This window comes from Pelobates fuscus, chromosome 3, assembly GCF_036172605.1.
Source record: "Pelobates fuscus isolate aPelFus1 chromosome 3, aPelFus1.pri, whole genome shotgun sequence".
NCBI lineage: Eukaryota > Metazoa > Chordata > Amphibia > Anura > Pelobatidae > Pelobates > Pelobates fuscus.
Genome location: NC_086319.1, coordinates 222,004,351 through 222,022,579, shown reverse-complemented (window position 1 = coordinate 222,022,579; position 18,229 = coordinate 222,004,351). Strand labels below are relative to the sequence as shown.

The window sequence follows — 18,229 nt, the reverse complement described above, 5'->3', positions numbered from 1 at the left end:
ACCCAGTCTCTACCTGGTGGAGCCAATTACTTCCTGCTGCTGTGAGCACGAGGGAGCACTGACTTACGTGCTGTTGCAGCACTGCTCCCTCCGCTGATGCCGTCAGGAAACAGGAAGTTACGTCAATCAGGCGGCGCCTAAATGACGTCATTTCCTGTCTCACAACATCATCAGCAAAGGGATGGAACAACACGTAAGTCAGTGCTCCCTTGCAGCCCCCCATCCCACCCACACCATCTTAACAACATTATGGGCCCCCAGGCAGTGCACTGGGGCACTGCCTACACACAACTCACAGGAATTTTTTGAAAATATTTTTAGTTAAAATTAGGCTTTTATTTATTAGTATCTCCAAGGAATGCAATACATACATAAAATACACACACAGTCCGCTGAATAGATATACGTGCTGCGTTTGTGGGTACTGGTGCAGAGTGCTGCCTGTGCGGGCGGGGGTACTGCAAATATTTTAAAATCTGTGTCTCCGCCCCCCCCCCTTTACCTTTGGTGAAGGGGGGTAAGGGGGAACACAGCCAGCCTTGGTGGTGGGAAGTATGTAGGACAAGTTCGCCAGCTCTCGTCCCCTTGCACGCAGAATGCTGTGTGGAGCGTTGCCATGGTAACGTGCAGCAACGCTCCACACAGATTGCTCGCGGGAGGACAGGAGAGTGGCTTCTCAGATCCCTCCCCCTGCTTCTGTGTCCTCCCGACAGAAAGCAGAGTAGGCGCCTGCCGTTTTGGGCAGGCAGATGCCAACTCTACAATGCAGCCAACCGTGACCTATGATCGCGTGCCCACAGAGGGGTTCTGGTGTGCCACAGGTTCGCCATCACTGGAATAGAGCATGCCTCAGGTTTTACTGCTCAATCACTTTGACTAAAACTAAATTGAAATTTGCTGCCAAAATTAAGACTGCCACTTATCAGCTATGTTAGTATTAAGTGAGGTGGATGGTTTTACCATATGGAATTTATGAAGATGCAACTTTGGGCCCAATGGGCGTCACCTCTACAGGTTACAGCACAGAGCTATGCCCAACGGAGTTTCTGTGCTTTGAAGTGGTTATGGTGCTTGGAGTGTTGCTGAATCCCTTTGTAGGTCTTTGGTCTCTTAATGATACTTCCCATCCTATACTTCCTATGTTGCTGTAGTCAGGCCAAAAAAAAAAAAGTAACCATATTTAAAGGGATACCATAGGCATCAAAACAACTTTAGCTTAAAGGATCACTATAGAGTCAGGAATGCAAACATGTATTCGTCATCCTATAGTGTTAAAACCACCATCTAGCCCCCCTGGGCCCTTCATGCCTCCATAAATATGGCTAAATTTTACTGTATTCAAGCCCAAAGCTGTAGATCTGCATGCTGTTTGCATCAGAAAAACAAGCAGTCTGCTGACATCATCAGAAGTGGTAGCCTGATCCAATCACAGTGCTTTCCCATAGGATTGGCTGAGACTGACAAGGAGGCAGATCAGGGGCAGAGCCAGCATGATTCAAACACAGCCCTGGCTAATCAGCATCTCCTCAGAGATTAATTGAATCAATGAATCTCTATGAGGAAAGTTCAGTGTCTGCATGCAGAGGGAGGAGATACTGAATGTTTGGATGCATTTCAGGCAGCCATGACCCAGGAAGGATCTCTAACAGCCATCTGAGGAGTGGCCAGTGAAGTTATCCCTAGGCTGTAATGTAAACACTGCATTTTCTTTAAAAAGTGTTTACCGCAAAAAGCCTGAAGGTAATGATTCTACTCACCAGAACAAATTAAATAAGATGTAGTTGTTCTGGTGACTATAGTGTCCCTTTAATGAAGCAGTTTGGATGTACAGATCATGCCTCTGCAGTCTCACTGCTCAACTATCTGCCATTCTGGAGTTAAATAACTTTGTTTCTGTTTATGCAGCCCTTACCACATGTCCCCTGGCTATGATTAACACAGTCTGCATTTTAAAAAAAAATAAAAAAAATATAAAAACCTGGTTTCGCTTTCAATCAGATGTAGTTTACCTTAAGCAATTGTATCCCTTTCTCTGTAAATTGAACTTTAAATCACATACAGGAGGCTCTTGCAAGGTCTAGCAAGATATTAACATAGCAGGGGATAAGAAAATCTAAATTAAACAGAACTTGCAATAAAGAAAGGATAAAATTTAGATTATGCTTTACAGGAAGTGTTTAGGAAGGCTGTGCAAGTCACATGCAGGGAGGTGTGACTAGTGTTCAGAAACAAAGTGATTTAACTCCTAAATGGCAGAGAATTGAGCAGTGAGGCTGCAGGGACATGTTTGATACACCAAAACTGCTTAATTAAGCTAAAATTGTTTGTGACTCTAGTGTCCCTTTAACCAGGGAGAGTGCCAGAGTTGCTGTGATACAAGCAAGACAAAAAAAAAAAAAAAAAAAGACAATTACCGTATATACTCGAGTATAAGCCGACCCGAATATAAGCCGAGGCCCCTAATTTTATCCCAAAAAACTGGGAAAACTTATTGACTCGAGTATAAGACTAGGGTGGGAAATGCAGCAGCTACTGGTAAATTTCTAAATAAAATTAGATCCTAAAAAAAATATATTAATTGAATATTTATTTACAGTGTGTGTATAATGAATGCAGTGTGTGCGTATGTGTGTGTATAATGAATGCAGTGTGTGCGTATGTGTGTGTATAATGAATGCAGTGTGTGCGTATGTGTGTGTATAATGAATGCAGTGTGTGCGTATGTGTGTGTATAATGAATGCAGTGTGTGCGTATGTGCGTGTATAATGAATGCAGTGTGTGCGTATGTGCGTGTGTGTATGAGTGCAGCGTGTGTGTATGAGTGCAGCGTGTGTGTATGAGTGCAGCGTGTGTGTATGAGTGCAGCGTGTGTGTATGAGTGCAGCGTGTGTGTATGAGTGCAGCGTGTGTGTATGAGTGCAGCGTGTGTGTATGAGTGCAGCGTGTGTGTATGAGTGCAGCGTGTGTGTATGAGTGCAGCGTGTGTGTATGAGTGCAGCGTGTGTGTATGAGTGCAGCGTGTGTGTATGAGTGCAGCGTGTGTGTATGAGTGCAGCGTGTGTGTATGAGTGCAGCGTGTGTGTATGAGTGCAGCGTGTGTGTATGAGTGCAGCGTGTGTGTATGAGTGCAGCGTGTGTGTATGAGTGCAGCGTGTGTGTGCATGAATGCAGTGTGTGTGTGTGTGTGCAGAGGGGGGTACAAGGACCCTCCCATAATGGTCCTTGTACCCCCCTCCCTCCCATAGTGGTCCTTATCCCACCCCCTCCCATAGTGGTCCTTATCCCACCCCCTCCCATAGTGGTCCTTATACCCCCCTCCCTCCCATAGTGGTCCTTATACCCCCCTCCCTCCCATAGTGGTCCTTATACCCCCCTCCCTCCCATAGTGGTCCTTATCCCCCCCTCCCTCCCATAGTGGTCCTTATACCCCCCCTCCCTCCCATAGTGGTCCTTATACCCCCCCCCCCTCCCATAGTGGTCCTTATACCCCCCCCCCCTCCCATAGTGGTCCTTATACCCCCCCCCCCTCCCATAGTGGTCCTTATACCCCTTTTTTTAATTTTATTATTAATTTTTTTTATTTCTTATTTTATTATTTTTTTTTTTTTCGTCCCCCCTCCCTGCTAGATATATGGCAGGGAGGGGGGCTCTCCTTCCCTGGTGGTCCAGTGGCAGTTCAGTGGGGGGGAGAGGGGGGCTGGCAGAGCTGTACTTACCTGTCCTGCAGCTCCTGTCAGCTCTCTCCTCCTCTGCGCCGTCCGTTCTGCTCTTCTGTCAGCTCCCAGTGTAAATCTCGCGAGAGCCGCGGCTCTCGCGAGACTTACACTGGGAGCTGACCGAGGTGCTGAACGGACCGGTGGAGGAGGAGAGAGCTGACAGGAGCTGCAGGACAGGTAAGTACAGCTCTGCCAGCCCCCCTCTCCCCCCAGTCTGTATTATGGCAATGCAAATTGCCATAATACAGACTCTGACTCGAGTATAAGCCGAGTTGGGGTTTTTCAGCCCAAAAAATGGGCTGAAAAACTCGGCTTATACTCTAGTATATACGGTATATGCAATTGCAACTACCTTAATTCGTTAAACTACTTAATATTTAAAGCTCCTCTGAGCTGCTTAGGTTAATGAGGAAGAATAAGCCTGACCAATAAACTGATGTTATCACAGTACACATTGCTAGAATAAGTTAGTATGGCTAGAAGAGTGCAATCTCTGCCTTACCCATACGTCCAGTCCAGGCTCTTTTCCTCATAACTTCTATCACAACTAGTGCAACAAAAGGAAAATAACTCAAAAACAGATTAGATCACATTGTTAAAATGCCTTATATGTCTAAGATTATGTCTAAGATTTCAACTATATTTTGGAAGTTAAAAAGGCACATATAGAATGTATTGAATTTTTCTTTCCAATCTAAACTGTAGCCACATCTGGCATGCTGAGACTATCATTGTTACTTACAACAGTGAGAATTCAAACAGGCTTTACAAATTAAAAAGATCAAAATAGCCAAACTGGAAACATTCTCTAAGCCAGCTATGCTACTGTGGTTAAAAAAAAAACAAAAAAAAAAAACGAGTGAATAATTCCGTATAATTTTAGTGCCAGTCACAAGACACCAAATCTCTACACAAAAGTACACATTTTGTAGAAAGCAGACCCATCAGAATAACTATCAGTATGTTGACAGATTTCATTTATATTATTCTGCTACCAACCCAGCTAAAAACAGCAGGGGATTGTGTGAGTCTCATGTGTCTCTTCCTATTTAAAGCATGTCCCACTAGGCTGTATTAAGCCTAGTTTCTCTGAAACTGCTATGTTTACATCTGAATGGTTAAAACCTGGGGGACCTGGCACCCAGACCACTTCATTGAGTGAGGTGGTCTGGGTGGTATAGTGTCCCATTAAATCCATGTGACTATGCAGGTGCTTACGCTGTGTTCACTAGGAAAAACTTGATCATGTGATGCGGAAACCCCATTGGAAAGCATTTATCGAGTGCTTTTCGGTTAGGAAGCTTGATTGCTCACATGGCAAAGTTTACACCTCCAAAGTTGGGGCTTTGCACATCTGTCTCCTGGTTTCCTTCCTCTGTGCTGCAGTATTTGGAAGGTTCAGCTGACGTTGGGCTGAGAGCATCGATGGACATCAAATGATGCAAACATTAAATTATAAAAAAGAAAATTTCACACGAAAACAGTAGGGACTATGGTTTCTTATTAAAGGGACTCTCCAGGGAAGAGATTTTACTTACCTGGTTCCAGCGCCGGGAGCCTCGTGAAGCCGCGCCCCCCATTTCGTCAAAATGACGAAAACAGAAATTTTTACTTACCGTAAATTCTTTTTTTCTTAATATGGTGGCAGTCACATATGGGTTTTGCTCCTCCCTGTGGACAAGACTTTTAACAAGGATCCTCCCCCTTTGGGTATAAAGGCTCAGACCGCAAAACCTACCCCAGTACGTGACAAGTAAAGAAACCAGACAAATCAAATATCCAATGCAAAATTACTTTAATAAAGAGGGAGGGTTATAATACTGCCACCATATTAAGAAAAAAAGAATTTACGGTAAGTAAAAATTTCTGTTTTTTCTGTCATATGGTGGCAGTCACATATGGGATATAGCAAGAATCCCTCTGGGCGGGACCTATGCCACGACGGCTTGTAACACCTTACGCCCAAAGGCAGCTCCAGAGGCAGAGAAAATGTCTAGCCGGTAGTGCTTGATAAAGGTGTTGAAAGATGACCAGCATGCTGCCTTGCAAATGATTTCTGGAGATGCAAGTGCTCTTTCAGCCCATGAGGTAGCCATAGCTCGAGTAGAATGGGCCTTGATAGCAGCAGGAGACTGAAGACCTGAGGAAGAATATGCCAAATCGATAGCCAGAATAAGCCAACGAGATAAAGTACCACGGGAAGCTACCTTACCCTTTAAGTGACCCTGAAAATTAACAAACAGGTGATCCGAAACTCTGAATTCCTTTGTTCTGTTTAAATATATACGTAACGCTCTTCTGACGTCCAACTTTTGCCATCTGTGTTCTTGAAGGGATGAGGGCGCACTAAAAAAAGAAGGTAAAATAATAGGTTGATTCACATTCTTTGAAGACAAAACCTTAGGAAGAAATGATGGTCTCGGGTAAAGAACCACCTTGTCCTCATGGAAAATAGTGAATTCGTCTGAGGAGGATAGGGCGTGAAGTTCTCCCACTCTTTTGGCTGAGGTGATGGCCACCAAAAACAAAACCTTAAGAGATAAAATCTTTAAAGGAACTTCCTCCAAAGGTTCAAACGGGTTAGCACTAAGGGCTTGAAGGACTAGGGCTAAGTCCCATGATGGAAACACTGAACGTTTAGGAGGCCTCTTGAGGCTGATAGACCTAAAAAACCTTCTGACAAAAACATTTGCCGCCAAATCCTTTAGAAGAAAAAAATTCAAAGCTGATATTTGGACCTTGAGAGTTGAGACTACCAGGCCAGCGTCAAAGCCCTCTTGCAAAAACTGAAGAATGTTATCAATTGATGGTTGTAATATCGGGAACCGGTAATCCCTACACCAGTGCAGAAACTTGGACCAAATTCTAAAGTATATCCTAGAAGTCGATACTCTAGTGGCGCGGAGTAAGACAGTTATTCTCTCATCATGCAATCCCCTGTTTCGAAGGATCAGCCTTGCAGTAGCCAAGCCGTCAATCTGAACATCTCTAGTACTTTCAAGGGTAGGTTCCTGTTCACAATGAGATGAGCTGCCCTGGGAAGTTCCCAATAGCTGATGATCATCTCTTTTAGGGCGGCAAACCAGACTGTTTGGCCAATAAGGGATTATTGCCAATATCCTTGCCCTGTCCGTTCGTATCTTGAGGAGAACCTTTGGGATCAGGGGCAGAGGTGGGAAGATGTAAGCCAGCTGAAAATCCCACCTTATTGATAGAGCGTCTTTCCAACTGGGTTGATCTGTTTTGAATAGGGAGGCGAAGTGGTAAACCTTCTTGTTTGATCTTCTTGCCATCAAATCTACTTCTGGTACGCCGAATTTCCCAGTTAGGATTCTGAATACGTCCGGGTTTAGAGACCATTCCTTTTGGTCCCACTTTCCCCTGCTCAAATCGTCGGCTATAACATTGTCGCTGCCTCTTATGTAGACCGCCGTAATGTCTTCCAGATTTCTCTGCGCCCATTCCATAACGACTGTACAAAGACTGTAAAGCCTTCTTGCTCTGGTTCCCCCCTGTCGATTGATATAAGAGACTACCGTGCGATTGTCTGACTGTATCTTGACTGCTCTTTGAAGTAACCAAGGTCTGAGGTGATGAGCATACAGAACCGCCAACAATTCTTTGAAATTTGTAGATTCCTCTGCTTCTTTGGAAGACCATTTTCCTTGGAACATGGTGGAGCCTAAGTGGGCTCCCCAACCTGAGTTTGAAGCGTCTGTGGTGACTATCAGCCAGACCTTTGGCAGAAAGGACAAGCCTTTAAACAGGCACTCTGAGGTTATCCACCAATCTAGCTGTGTTTTCACCTGAGGGGACAGTAGGAATCTTTCGTCTAGATCTTCCTCCTTCTTTGACCAAGACGTCAGGATGTTCCACTGTAAAGGTCTGACCTTTGATCTTGCCCATTTGACTGCCGGAAAAGTGGCCGTAAGAAGCCCTAACACACTCATGGCTTCTCTGAATGAACAATCTTTCATCCTCTGGAGGTTGGAAATCGATCTTCGGATCTTTATTCTCTTCCGTCTGGGCAGAAATATTGACATGGTGGTTGAATCGATCTTGAAACCGAGAAACTATTACTCTTGTTGGAATGCAAACTGATTTTTTTAGATTCAAAATCCAACCATGGTCCTGAAGAAACTTTATAGTGATCCGCAGATCCTCGTGTAGTTGACCTTCGGTATGTGCCACCAGAAGCCAGTCGTCTAAATATGGGACAATAGAAACACCCTTTTCCCTTAAATGAGCAGTTAGAGGAGACAGGATTTTGGTAAAGATCCTTGGAGCGGAGGACAGACCAAAAGGTAGAGCCCTGAACTGGAAATGAGCGGTGTGACTTCTTCTTATTGCAAATCTTAGATATTTCCTTGAAGTGGTGGCTATCGGAACATGTAGATAGGCATCCTTTAAGTCGATTTTTACCATAACGTCTCCTTTTTGCAATAGGGGAAAAATTGATGTGATTGATTCCATACGGAATCTGTGATAAAGGATAAACTGATTTATCCTTTTCAGATCCAGAATGGGCCGAAATGAGTGGTCCGGTTTTGGAACGAGAAACAGTCTTGAATAGACTCCTCGAAATTCCTGTTTCTGTGGCACTCTTTCTATTACCCCTTTGTGAAGAAGCAGCCTGGTCTGACAATCTAGAGCTCGAGATTTCTTTGTGGACTGGTAGGATGATAGTAGAAACCTTGATCTTGGTTTTTCCAGAAAAACAATCTTGTGTCCCTTTCGGATAATCTTTAGAACCCAAGGATCCTTTGTGGTCTGTTCCCACACCGGTAAAAGATATTGGAGTCGTCCTCCTACACCTCTGGCGTCAAAAACGCTTCCCTTTGTCTCTGAAGCTTCTCTTGACTTCATTACTCTGTTCAAATTTCCGGTTCTTTTCCTTTCTTTGAAAATAGTGTGGTCTTTCCTGAAAGGGTCGCCTACCCCTGGATTGATAATTCCTGTAGCCTGCTCTCCAGGAAAATTTTCGATCTTGAGGAAGTGCCTTCTTGGTTTCAGACATCTGACGTATGATTTCCTCTAAGGGAGCGCCGAACAATTTAGCCTTTTCCAGAGGAAGTTCACAAAGGACTGCCTTGGACGCTGTATCTGCCGACCAAGACCTCAACCATAGGGCACGTCTTGCCACCGAAGTCAAACCCATGATCCTGGAGGCCAATTTCATCACTTCTACTGACATATCCAAAAGGAATTCATTCGCTAAATGCATGTTCTGAAACATGTGACTAAGATCAACAACCTGGCCAGATGAAAAATTTTCTTGTACTAGATTTAGCCAAACTTCATTCGCTCTGGCTGCTGCCGCCCCTGCCAGTAGGGCTTTACATTGGAAACCGGCTGTCTGATAAGCTCGCCTACACGAGGTTTCGGCTCTCTTATCCATGGGATTTTTTAATGCTGCAGTTTCTCCAATAGGGATCGTGTTTCTTTTGGCAATCTGTGCCACCTGAGCATCAACTTTTGGGAGATCTTCCCACATAACGTCGCTAGCCAGCCTAAAGATGTCCTTGAAGTGTCTGGAAATAAAGGCACGTTTTTCCGGGTTTTTCCATTCCCTAAAAATAGAATCAACTAAGCTCTGTTGTACAAAAAAACCCCTCTTAGGATTTTCTGATCCCTGAGGTAGGATGGTCAGATTCACTTCTTTAACAAATTTACGGATTGCCTCTGAGGGAAACCCCACTGGTTCACTGGAAGAGGAACCTGAATCCTCCGATTCGACAGAAGAAGAACATTCCCCTGAAGATGATCCAGATGAGGAATCTCTTTTATTGATCTTTTGTTGACTGGGGGCTTCTACCCTCTTAGATTCCTTAATCGTGTCCAAGGTCTGGGACAAACTCTCCTGGAACCAGGATAGGAAAGATTGCATATCCTTTTGCTTCTCTCTTTCCAACGAGTTTGCAGTACACAGACTGCATATTTTCTTCCTAGACCCGTCTGGGAGGGGAGTTGCACATTCGCTGCAAACAATATGTTTGGACTTCACCGTAGCCTTTCTAGGCGTGGGAGTTAGTTTCTCTTTATCCATCTCAGGTGGACTAGACATATCTGTAAAAATTAAACGGATACTCCTTAGATGTATATTCTCCTTCAGAAAGTATTTCAAAGTAAAGATCTATTTTCTGTAAATCTTACCTCAAAATACCTCTGAGCCGTGTGGGGGGGGCAGGTGACACGGCGTACCTCTTCTGATCTGCATCATGCTGTCAGTGGGTACTAGCACAGCTTTTAAATTTAAATTTTCGCGTTTTTTGTTGTTGTTGTTGTATCTCTTTAAGCTTCCGTTTGCGCATGCGTTTTGCGCATCCGGAAGCTTAGGTGGAACGCAAACACCACCCGGGCGTGCGTTCCACCGCTGTGCGCTTGCTCAGAGCGAGCTCCGCCTCCCGGAAGTATTTGCCGGAAACCTTCTCGGCATAAATTACAGACCTGAGTATGCTCCGTAACGATTAAGAAAACAGAGCATGGGCCACTCAGCTTACCACCCGGGCAGCTCTCGGACCGGATCCCCCAGACAGCAACCTGTGTGTCTCACCAAACGACGAAGTCCTGTCCATCCCTATCGGGACAAGAAAGAAGACTGGGGTAGGTTTTGCGGTCTGAGCCTTTATACCCAAAGGGGGAGGATCCTTTTTAATAACTTGTTAAAAGTCTTGTCCACAGGGAGGAGCAAAACCCATATGTGACTGCCACCATATGACAGAAAAAAAGGCGGGCGCGAGCAGGGAGCAATCAGACGCTTCCATCTTATTCGCTTTCGGTCTCTACAGAAATGCAATATGCTCCAATTTCCAACACCACAACAAAGATCTGAATTTATATTTGCACAAGCTGGTTAACCTAGGGCAGAAATATGGCGGTTTTACATTTTACGATTACCAAAAATCTTTTTCTGCTAAGGCATAACTCTGGCCCAGTTCACTATTAAAACTGACTGGACCCAGAACTTTCCTGCAGACACCTCACTGGCTTTAAGGTCCCTGCATGTGCACTTTAACAGCAATCTGCTCTTCAACTACTCACACTACAAACTTATGCTCTAACAAAGCCAGCATTCTGACAATTGGTCAGATGTCACAAGTCCTGTTAACAGATCTGAACAAAGGGAACTTAAAGACAAGTTAGGAAGGCCCATTGTATTCCAGGATAAGGCACAAGTGTGCAAAAAATTTAAGACAGGAGGCGGAGTGCTTGCAAGCTGCCGCACGTGTGTTCCTTATATTTCAGGGTCCAAATTCACAACGGAATTCCAATTAGTAGACATATTTGCTATAGAGACCCAGACTCAAACTAGCATTTTTCCAACATAGACAAACTATCATACGATACAATCAAACTTTATTTTATGGGTATTCAGCACCACATGCTTACTTCATACCCTATCAAAAAGGCTTTCAAATCTACATACATTACCTTTTTCGTTTACTCCTGATATCTAGAACTTGTGCTACCTATATGTAAGTTGGAGTAAAGCCAAATTTCCAAGCAATTTCAGAGCTCTCTATTATCAGGACACTGCCCCATTCAATCCACAAACCAATATCATCATTAAAGCAGCCATCTACTTAGCCTTTTACAGCTTTCTCAAACCCCATGCATGTACAGTTTCCAAGTCCTCAGACTTCTATAAGGGGGATATAGGGGAACTTTTCTATATGGGGACTTCACTGACAGTGGATGTCCTCATTTAGAGTGTGAGGAAGTCCAGCATAGTTTAAGGGACTGTCTGCTAAAATTCAAAAAGTGCCTCTAGCATATGTTTGGTAGACAGCCACTAGAGAAAGTTTTAGTACTACAATGTAAACATTGCAGTTTATCAAAAGATGAAATGTTTTACATTACAGGACTAAAAGGGGACAGGGACAATGCACCTAACAAGCTGAAGTGGTCTGGGTGCTGATAGAGATATAGTGTAAATAATTAACGGGAGTGGGGATCCTGAATTTAACCAGGTTATCACCAGTTCATAAGCATGGGGATCATCTGATCACAGGGACCTCAATACTACTCTTAAATATCTTGCCAATTAGGATTCCAATTCAGACGTTACTTTTTGGGAATTAATGCAGATTTCATTTTGGACTTCAATTCCAATAATACCTATGCACACAACTGTGTTTCTTTACTTGCTATTGTATATCCTATGGCAGGGGTAAGCAACCTTTCGCACTTTACATGTTGAGGACTACATTTCCAATACTGCTCTTACATCCACAACACTGACAAAGGATTATGGGAGGTGTAGTCCAAAACATCTGGAGTGCAAAATGTTGCATGTGAGTACAAGACAAAGTACTATAATAAAAAATAAAATCACTGCAAGGACATATTTTACACCCCAGAACCACTACATTAAAGGGAAACTCCAGTGCCAGAAAAACGATCCGTTTTTCTGGCACTGGAGGGTCCCTCCCAACCCCCGGTTACTGAAGGGGTGAAAACCCCTTCAGTGACTTACCGGGGACAGCGGCGATCCTCCTTGTGATTACGTCCGCCGGTGGGCGAGACTAATCTCGCCCACCGGCCGAGGAGACCTAATCCGCATGTGCGGAAATGCCGCGCATGCGCATTACGTCTCCCCATAGGAAAGCATTGAAAAATCATTTCAATGCTTTCCTATGGGGTTTTGAGCGACGCTGGAGGTCCTCACACAGCGTGAGGACGTCCAGGGAGACAATGTGAAGGAAACCTGTGCTAGAAACTAGGAAGTGACCTCTAGTGGCTATCTAGTAGACAGCCACTAGAGGTGGAGTTAACCCTGCAATGTAATTATTGCAGTTTATGAAAAACTGCAATAATTACACTTGCAGGGTTAAGAGTAGTGGGAGTTGGCACCCAGACCACTCCAATGAGCAGAAGTGGTCTGGGTGCCTGGAGTGTCCCTTTAAGGTGTTGTTGTTTGAATAAATACAGTGTCGTAAAAAAAAAAAAAAAAAAAATAGATAGATATAATTATATTTAAATTACAGTGTAGAGAACAAAGAGTAAAAGTGCCAAAAACGTTGCAAACACAATGTCTGAGAAAAGCCTCAGTCATACCTGAAACTATTTTATGTATGTATGGTACAATGGAGACAAAAGGTAATTTTCTTATTAGTATTTAATAAAGGGGAACAAAATGCAGTGATAAAACTATCATTTTTTTGAAGGGAAAAAAAATAAAATAAAAAGTATATTAAAAACAGTATATCAAATGCTGCCTGCTTTGGAATTTCACCGAAATTCTATTGAATAATATCAAGAGAGAACAGATTAACTTGTCTTGCATATGTTGACAAAAGGAAGTTCATCGAAGACCTTCCACCACCAACTAATTCAGGATTATTTACTAAATTGCTAATGGCAAAATGTAGGCAACAATATCAGAGTTGTGACTATATTTTTGCCTATATATTGCAATTCATATTTAATTCACTAAAAATTGGATGTCTGTGGGAAAAGGTCACATGCAAAAGCACTAAGTCCCATAGACTACCTTGTTGCAAGCACATTTACATAAAATTAGTTGGGTAAAGTAAATCTCAGTGCTCACTATACTGAATTGCAAAATAGAAAAAAATAGGCTAAAATAGTCACGCTATGACTATAGCAGAGATGGAGTATTTTTCCAGATCAGCTATTTTTGCCTACATTTTGACAGACCTTATGTTGCAATAATGAGTTAAATAATTAAAACCTGTAAAGTCTGTGTTCCATGATTTACTGGGTTAACACACCAATATCAACTGATCAAATGAGCATTTTACAAGATACTACTTTTTTTAATATTATTCAAATATATATGTGCACATACAATGTATATATTGCATCTGTCCATTTACTGCCAAGTCTCATCAAGACAATATGGTATTTTATTTAAACCTATTGTATATCTCAAGATAATCATAGGAACTTTTTCCAGATTACCAATATTACTGCATGCTCAGTAAGAGTTCATTCACATCCAACATAGACATGACTCTTCCCTAAATTCTTAAAAGGTAACAAATTTAAACCAAAATGGAAAAAAAAAATTGAGGTAAAAATAGCCAATCTGTGACTGCAGCTGAGATGGAGATCCCCCATCATTATATTTTGGCCTAAAATCTGCAGTTTTGATTTCCGTTTGCTACAATTCCATATTTAGTAAATAAACCCCTAAATAATACCGTTCATTAACCCCTTGAGGGCAGAATTTCCCAGTACTGTATTGAATGTAAAAAGTTTGCTCATCTCGCTTGAGAAAGGGTTTAAAATAAATAAATAAATAAATAAATAAATAAATAAATAATCACATGAGAAATTCCTCCAGGGAGCATGGTTTAATTTGCAACCAGTTGTGGATAACAGATCTTCAGGACTCTCCCTCCTCCTGATCCTGTGACAGCAGCTCCACCCAGACTTGGCAAATAAGAGGGAGCAGCCAGCGCCCATCCCAGATATGGACTAGTATTGTAATGACAGCCCTGATACACAAAGCAGGCTTCACAGCTTCTGGAGCAACTTCCCAGACAAAGAGACACTTACACTAAACCCATATTGTTGCTGTATATGGAGATTTTCTAAACATTAGCCACTCATTTACCATGTCCACAATAGGGTCTCCTGTTACATTTCCTTGCATGGTGATTAAATGTCAAAATACAGGAATTACACATCACACCAGGACATATGAATTCTAAGTGAACTCTTGAGGGGAAATGCAGATATTGTATTTCTCAAACGGTGTTCTTTGGAACACAGGGAACCAGCCGCGGTTACAGAACTACACATTCGAAGCCGAAATAATCAAAGTAAATAAATAAATGGCGGTAGTTTGTAGCTCACTCTGAACTCCGTCCAGATGTAACACAAGTCACAGCTTAGTGAATAACACTGACTGAGCTCGGCCGCCTCCCTGGCTGGGAGCAATACGTAGAAAGTAAAAGTGCCGGCTGGGTGACGTGTTAGGTCTGGTGTCACGGTGGGGGCTCAGTGCTGACACACAGTACCTGTAACAGGTATCACACACTGGGGGCGGGGGTCCTCACTCTCCCCCCGGTGCAGGTTATCACTTACCCACTCCAGCACCTTGATGAACCCCAGGGGCTCCTTGAGCGGGGTGAAGGAGAGCTGCAGGGCCGACATGATCTGCAATCAGAGAGACAGAGAGGGCGGGTGAAGCCAGGATTGAGCAGTCGGTCAGTCAGGGCCGCCAACACTACCGGAGTACCCCCCTCCCCCCACTGCCAGCCAGCCCGCCCCACGCTCCACTCACCCGGTGTTCAGGCAGAGTCTGTTCCTGGGGAAGCCTGTTTCCGTATTACTGCTGTCATACCACGTGACCCGCGGCGATGCTTCCGCTGAGAGCGCGCGGGCTGATGGGGGTACTCACCAGAACTGTGCGGCCCATCCGTACACAGCGCTACAGGCTCTGCCAGTGCTGCTCTGTCCGTACAATAAAGCTTTGGGTGTTTGAAGATCTTTATTTAACGCATCCCTTGCCATTTTAAAGGGACGCTCCATGATAGAGCTGCCTTATATTCATTAAAAGGGACACTATAGTCACCTGAACAACTTTAGCTTAATGAAGCAGTTTTGGTGTATAGAACATGCACCTGCAGCCTCACTGCTCAATCCTCTGCCATTTAGGAGTTAAGATACTTTGTTTCTGTCCATGCAGCCCTTCTAGTTTGTATGCAAGCTGTTCAAAACAAATGAGAGTATTGGGGACTGGGGGTATAAACCCTATACACGGAATGTTGCTGTTTTTTGTTGTTGTTGTTGTTTGTTTTTTTTAGATAAAATTTGGTGATTTTTAAACATATTTAGCCACAAAAGATTCTACTCACTAAATACCAAGTTTTCATTTGCAAATTTGGCTGATTTAATTTGGTTAAGAGCACTATCTGTGGACTTGGAGAAAGTGACAACCTGGATGACAACATGAGGAATGTTCAGTGTCTCCATGCAGAGCGTGTGTCCAGGATGTTCATGAATGTCACCCAGGACTGCCACTGGAGGTGTCCCTAAAGAGCAATGTAAACACTGCATTTTCTCTGAAAGGCAGTGTTTACAGCAAAAAGCCTGCAGGGACATATTTTACACCCCGGAGCTACTACAATATATATATATATATTACAGTGTAGAGAACAACGTGCCAAGCTGTAGTTCTGGTGACTATAGTGTCCCTTTAACTCTTATGTCCTATGCAGAGGGTTCTTTGTTCCTTGGAGGTGATTTTACCATTGCCTTAGACCCAAGACTAGACACATTGACAGGTAAATCTAGCCCACTAAACACTATACAGTAGATCTGGAAACTTTTGCACAACTTACACTCTACCACTTGTCCACTCTTCAAAAAAACTCACACAGGAACAGTGACATGGTCGGATCATGCATCAGTCACAATTCAATTTGCCTCCCCATGTTTCAGACCCAAGAAGGCATCACACCACCACATTTGAGACTTCATTAATCCCTGCTCTTTAACACTTTGGTAGTACAAGAATCCAAGATAGACTGACACAATAATTTCAAGAGAATGACACACCTGCGATCTCAATTTTGTAGATCTGGGAGGCTCATAAATGTGTCCACTGGTGGAGGAGGGGCCGCTAGAGGTGTTCTGCCTTGCGGCCGGGTGGAGTGTCCCAGGTGTGGATGGCGCTGGGTCCCTGGAGGGACCAGCAGCCCTCAATTAAGTACTGGCCCTGGTGGGTTTGCAGCAGGCCCCTACACTACTGGGGGTGCTGTTAGGGGTGGGAGCAGGCCTTCTAGGGCTTTGCCCATGATGCACTCGGATTCCCCAGGTTTAAGGCAGGCAGTGGGCCCCTCTGGTTCCCGGGGGTCGCTAACCTCGGGCAGGGGCACCTGGCAGCTAGTGGCAGATGATACTTGTGGATGTCTACCGGGGGGAGCACGGCAGGCCTCTCACGGAAGGGGGGTGCAGCCAGGTGGCAGAGCCCCCTGGGGGGTCTCTAGGTACGGCAGCTTGCTCGGGTGCAGGAGGGACTACCCTGGTTCAGAAGAATGTCCACACCCAGCCAGCGTCTCTGGCTCGCAATCCACGGGACGCTGTGCTGGCACAGTGCAGGAGTCAAGGGAGCAGGTTGTCTGCTGGGCTGGCAGACTACGGTGGTCGCACCTCACGGGGCACGAGGGATGTGCAACGGTAGCGCTCTGCCAGGCATAGGTTTTGCCCGAATGGGGGCAGGGAGGGAGTTTTGGCAGGTGGGGACAACGGCTCGTTGGAGTAAGGAAGCAGTGCGTCCGGGGGGGCGGCCACGTCCCTGGGTTGGCATTGAAGACTTGTAGCTCCTCTGGGGGGCGCTCAGTTACTCCCCGGCGAGGTGCGCAGTGCAGGCCAAGTCATGGGTCCAGCCATAGTCATAGCCCCAGGGGAAGGGCTAGCGGGGCTTCCAGGTCCCTGTGCGGCTGCCGTGGCCGCAACCACGGGCGGGATGCCAAGGCTTCGGTCCGGCAATCCCTGGGTGGTACGGGGAGGGTGAGTATGGAACAGTGCAATCTACCTAGGAATTCTCCTTCTTGTTCCAGGTCCTCCAGCGAATCCACCCATGAAGGCGTCCTGCACTGGATGGTTCTCCCGGTTAGAGTGAAGAGTTTGATCATTTCCCCGTCCGATTCCCTGGGTCCTCAAGGAGCAGTCCCCGGACCTTAGCAGGTGGAGGGCTTGATCAGTGAGTCTACCAATGCACGTTCACTGGGCTTACTATACTCTTTACAACACCTTATTGATTTTTGAGCATTAAGGGGTACTCCTCAGACGCGGGACAGACGTGAAAGGGTGCCGGGTCAGGGGGCTCCGGGTTCAACAGGGACGGTTGCTGGGGGTCGGTGGGAATGGTAGCCGAAGAGGACAGGGCGGCAGCACCAGTCGACACGGTGAGTGACCGGGCAGAGCTAGCAGGCGGTGTCCTTGATGAGGCACGGCAGAATGCTTACGTCTTGTTTGCAGGCCCCCTGGGCATACATCTGAAACTGGACATTAAGGAGCGCATATGGAACTGTGAGTTCGTGGAGGTTTTTGCCCTGTTGCAATATTGACCTGAAGGAGGAGGACAAAAAAGATGCTAAGAAGGAAGAGGAGGAGAAGAAAAAACGCGGACGCGATTTGCGAAAAACTGTTTAAGGAAGTCTAGCTGGGTCGGATCATGGGGCCATTTGAGGTCGCCCCATTGTCGCTCTTGGGGGGGGTCCCCAAGAAAGAGGCGGGAAGTGCCGCCTTATCCATCACCTATCTTACCCTAAAGGGGTGTCCGTCAATGATGACATTGCCAGGAAGCTATGCTTTGTCTCTTACGCATCATTTGACCAGGCGGTCGAGTTGGTTAAGAGGGCCGTTCTGGGGGCATTCATGGCCAAGGTGGATATCGAGGCGACATTTCGGTTGTTACCCGTGCACCCAGCGAGCCATCACCTGCTGGGTTGCTTCTTTGAAGGGTGGTTTGTTGTTGACCTTTGCCTTCCCATGGGTTGTTCCATTTATTGCTCATACTCAACGGGAATCTGGG

At 45.0% G+C, this 18,229-nt stretch overlaps 1 protein-coding gene across 2 annotated transcripts in view; it reads right to left on the bottom strand.

Annotated features, from left to right (window-relative positions):
• SYPL1 (synaptophysin like 1) overlaps positions 1-15,163 on the bottom strand; it is a 34,857-nt gene extending 19,694 nt beyond the window's left edge. The window contains exons 1-2 of one of the 2 annotated variants that reach the window (XM_063448114.1): positions 15,089-15,163; positions 14,773-14,844 (exon numbers count right to left, since the gene is read on the bottom strand). In XM_063448114.1, the coding sequence (XP_063304184.1) occupies positions 14,773-14,844; positions 15,089-15,106 (90 nt within the window). In that variant the 5' untranslated portion in view covers positions 15,107-15,163. Of the gene's footprint in view, positions 1-14,772; positions 14,845-14,971; positions 15,062-15,088 lie in introns of those variants that run through there. The other variant, XM_063448115.1, reaches the window with a different exon arrangement.
• Positions 15,164-18,229: the final 3,066 nt, after the last annotated feature.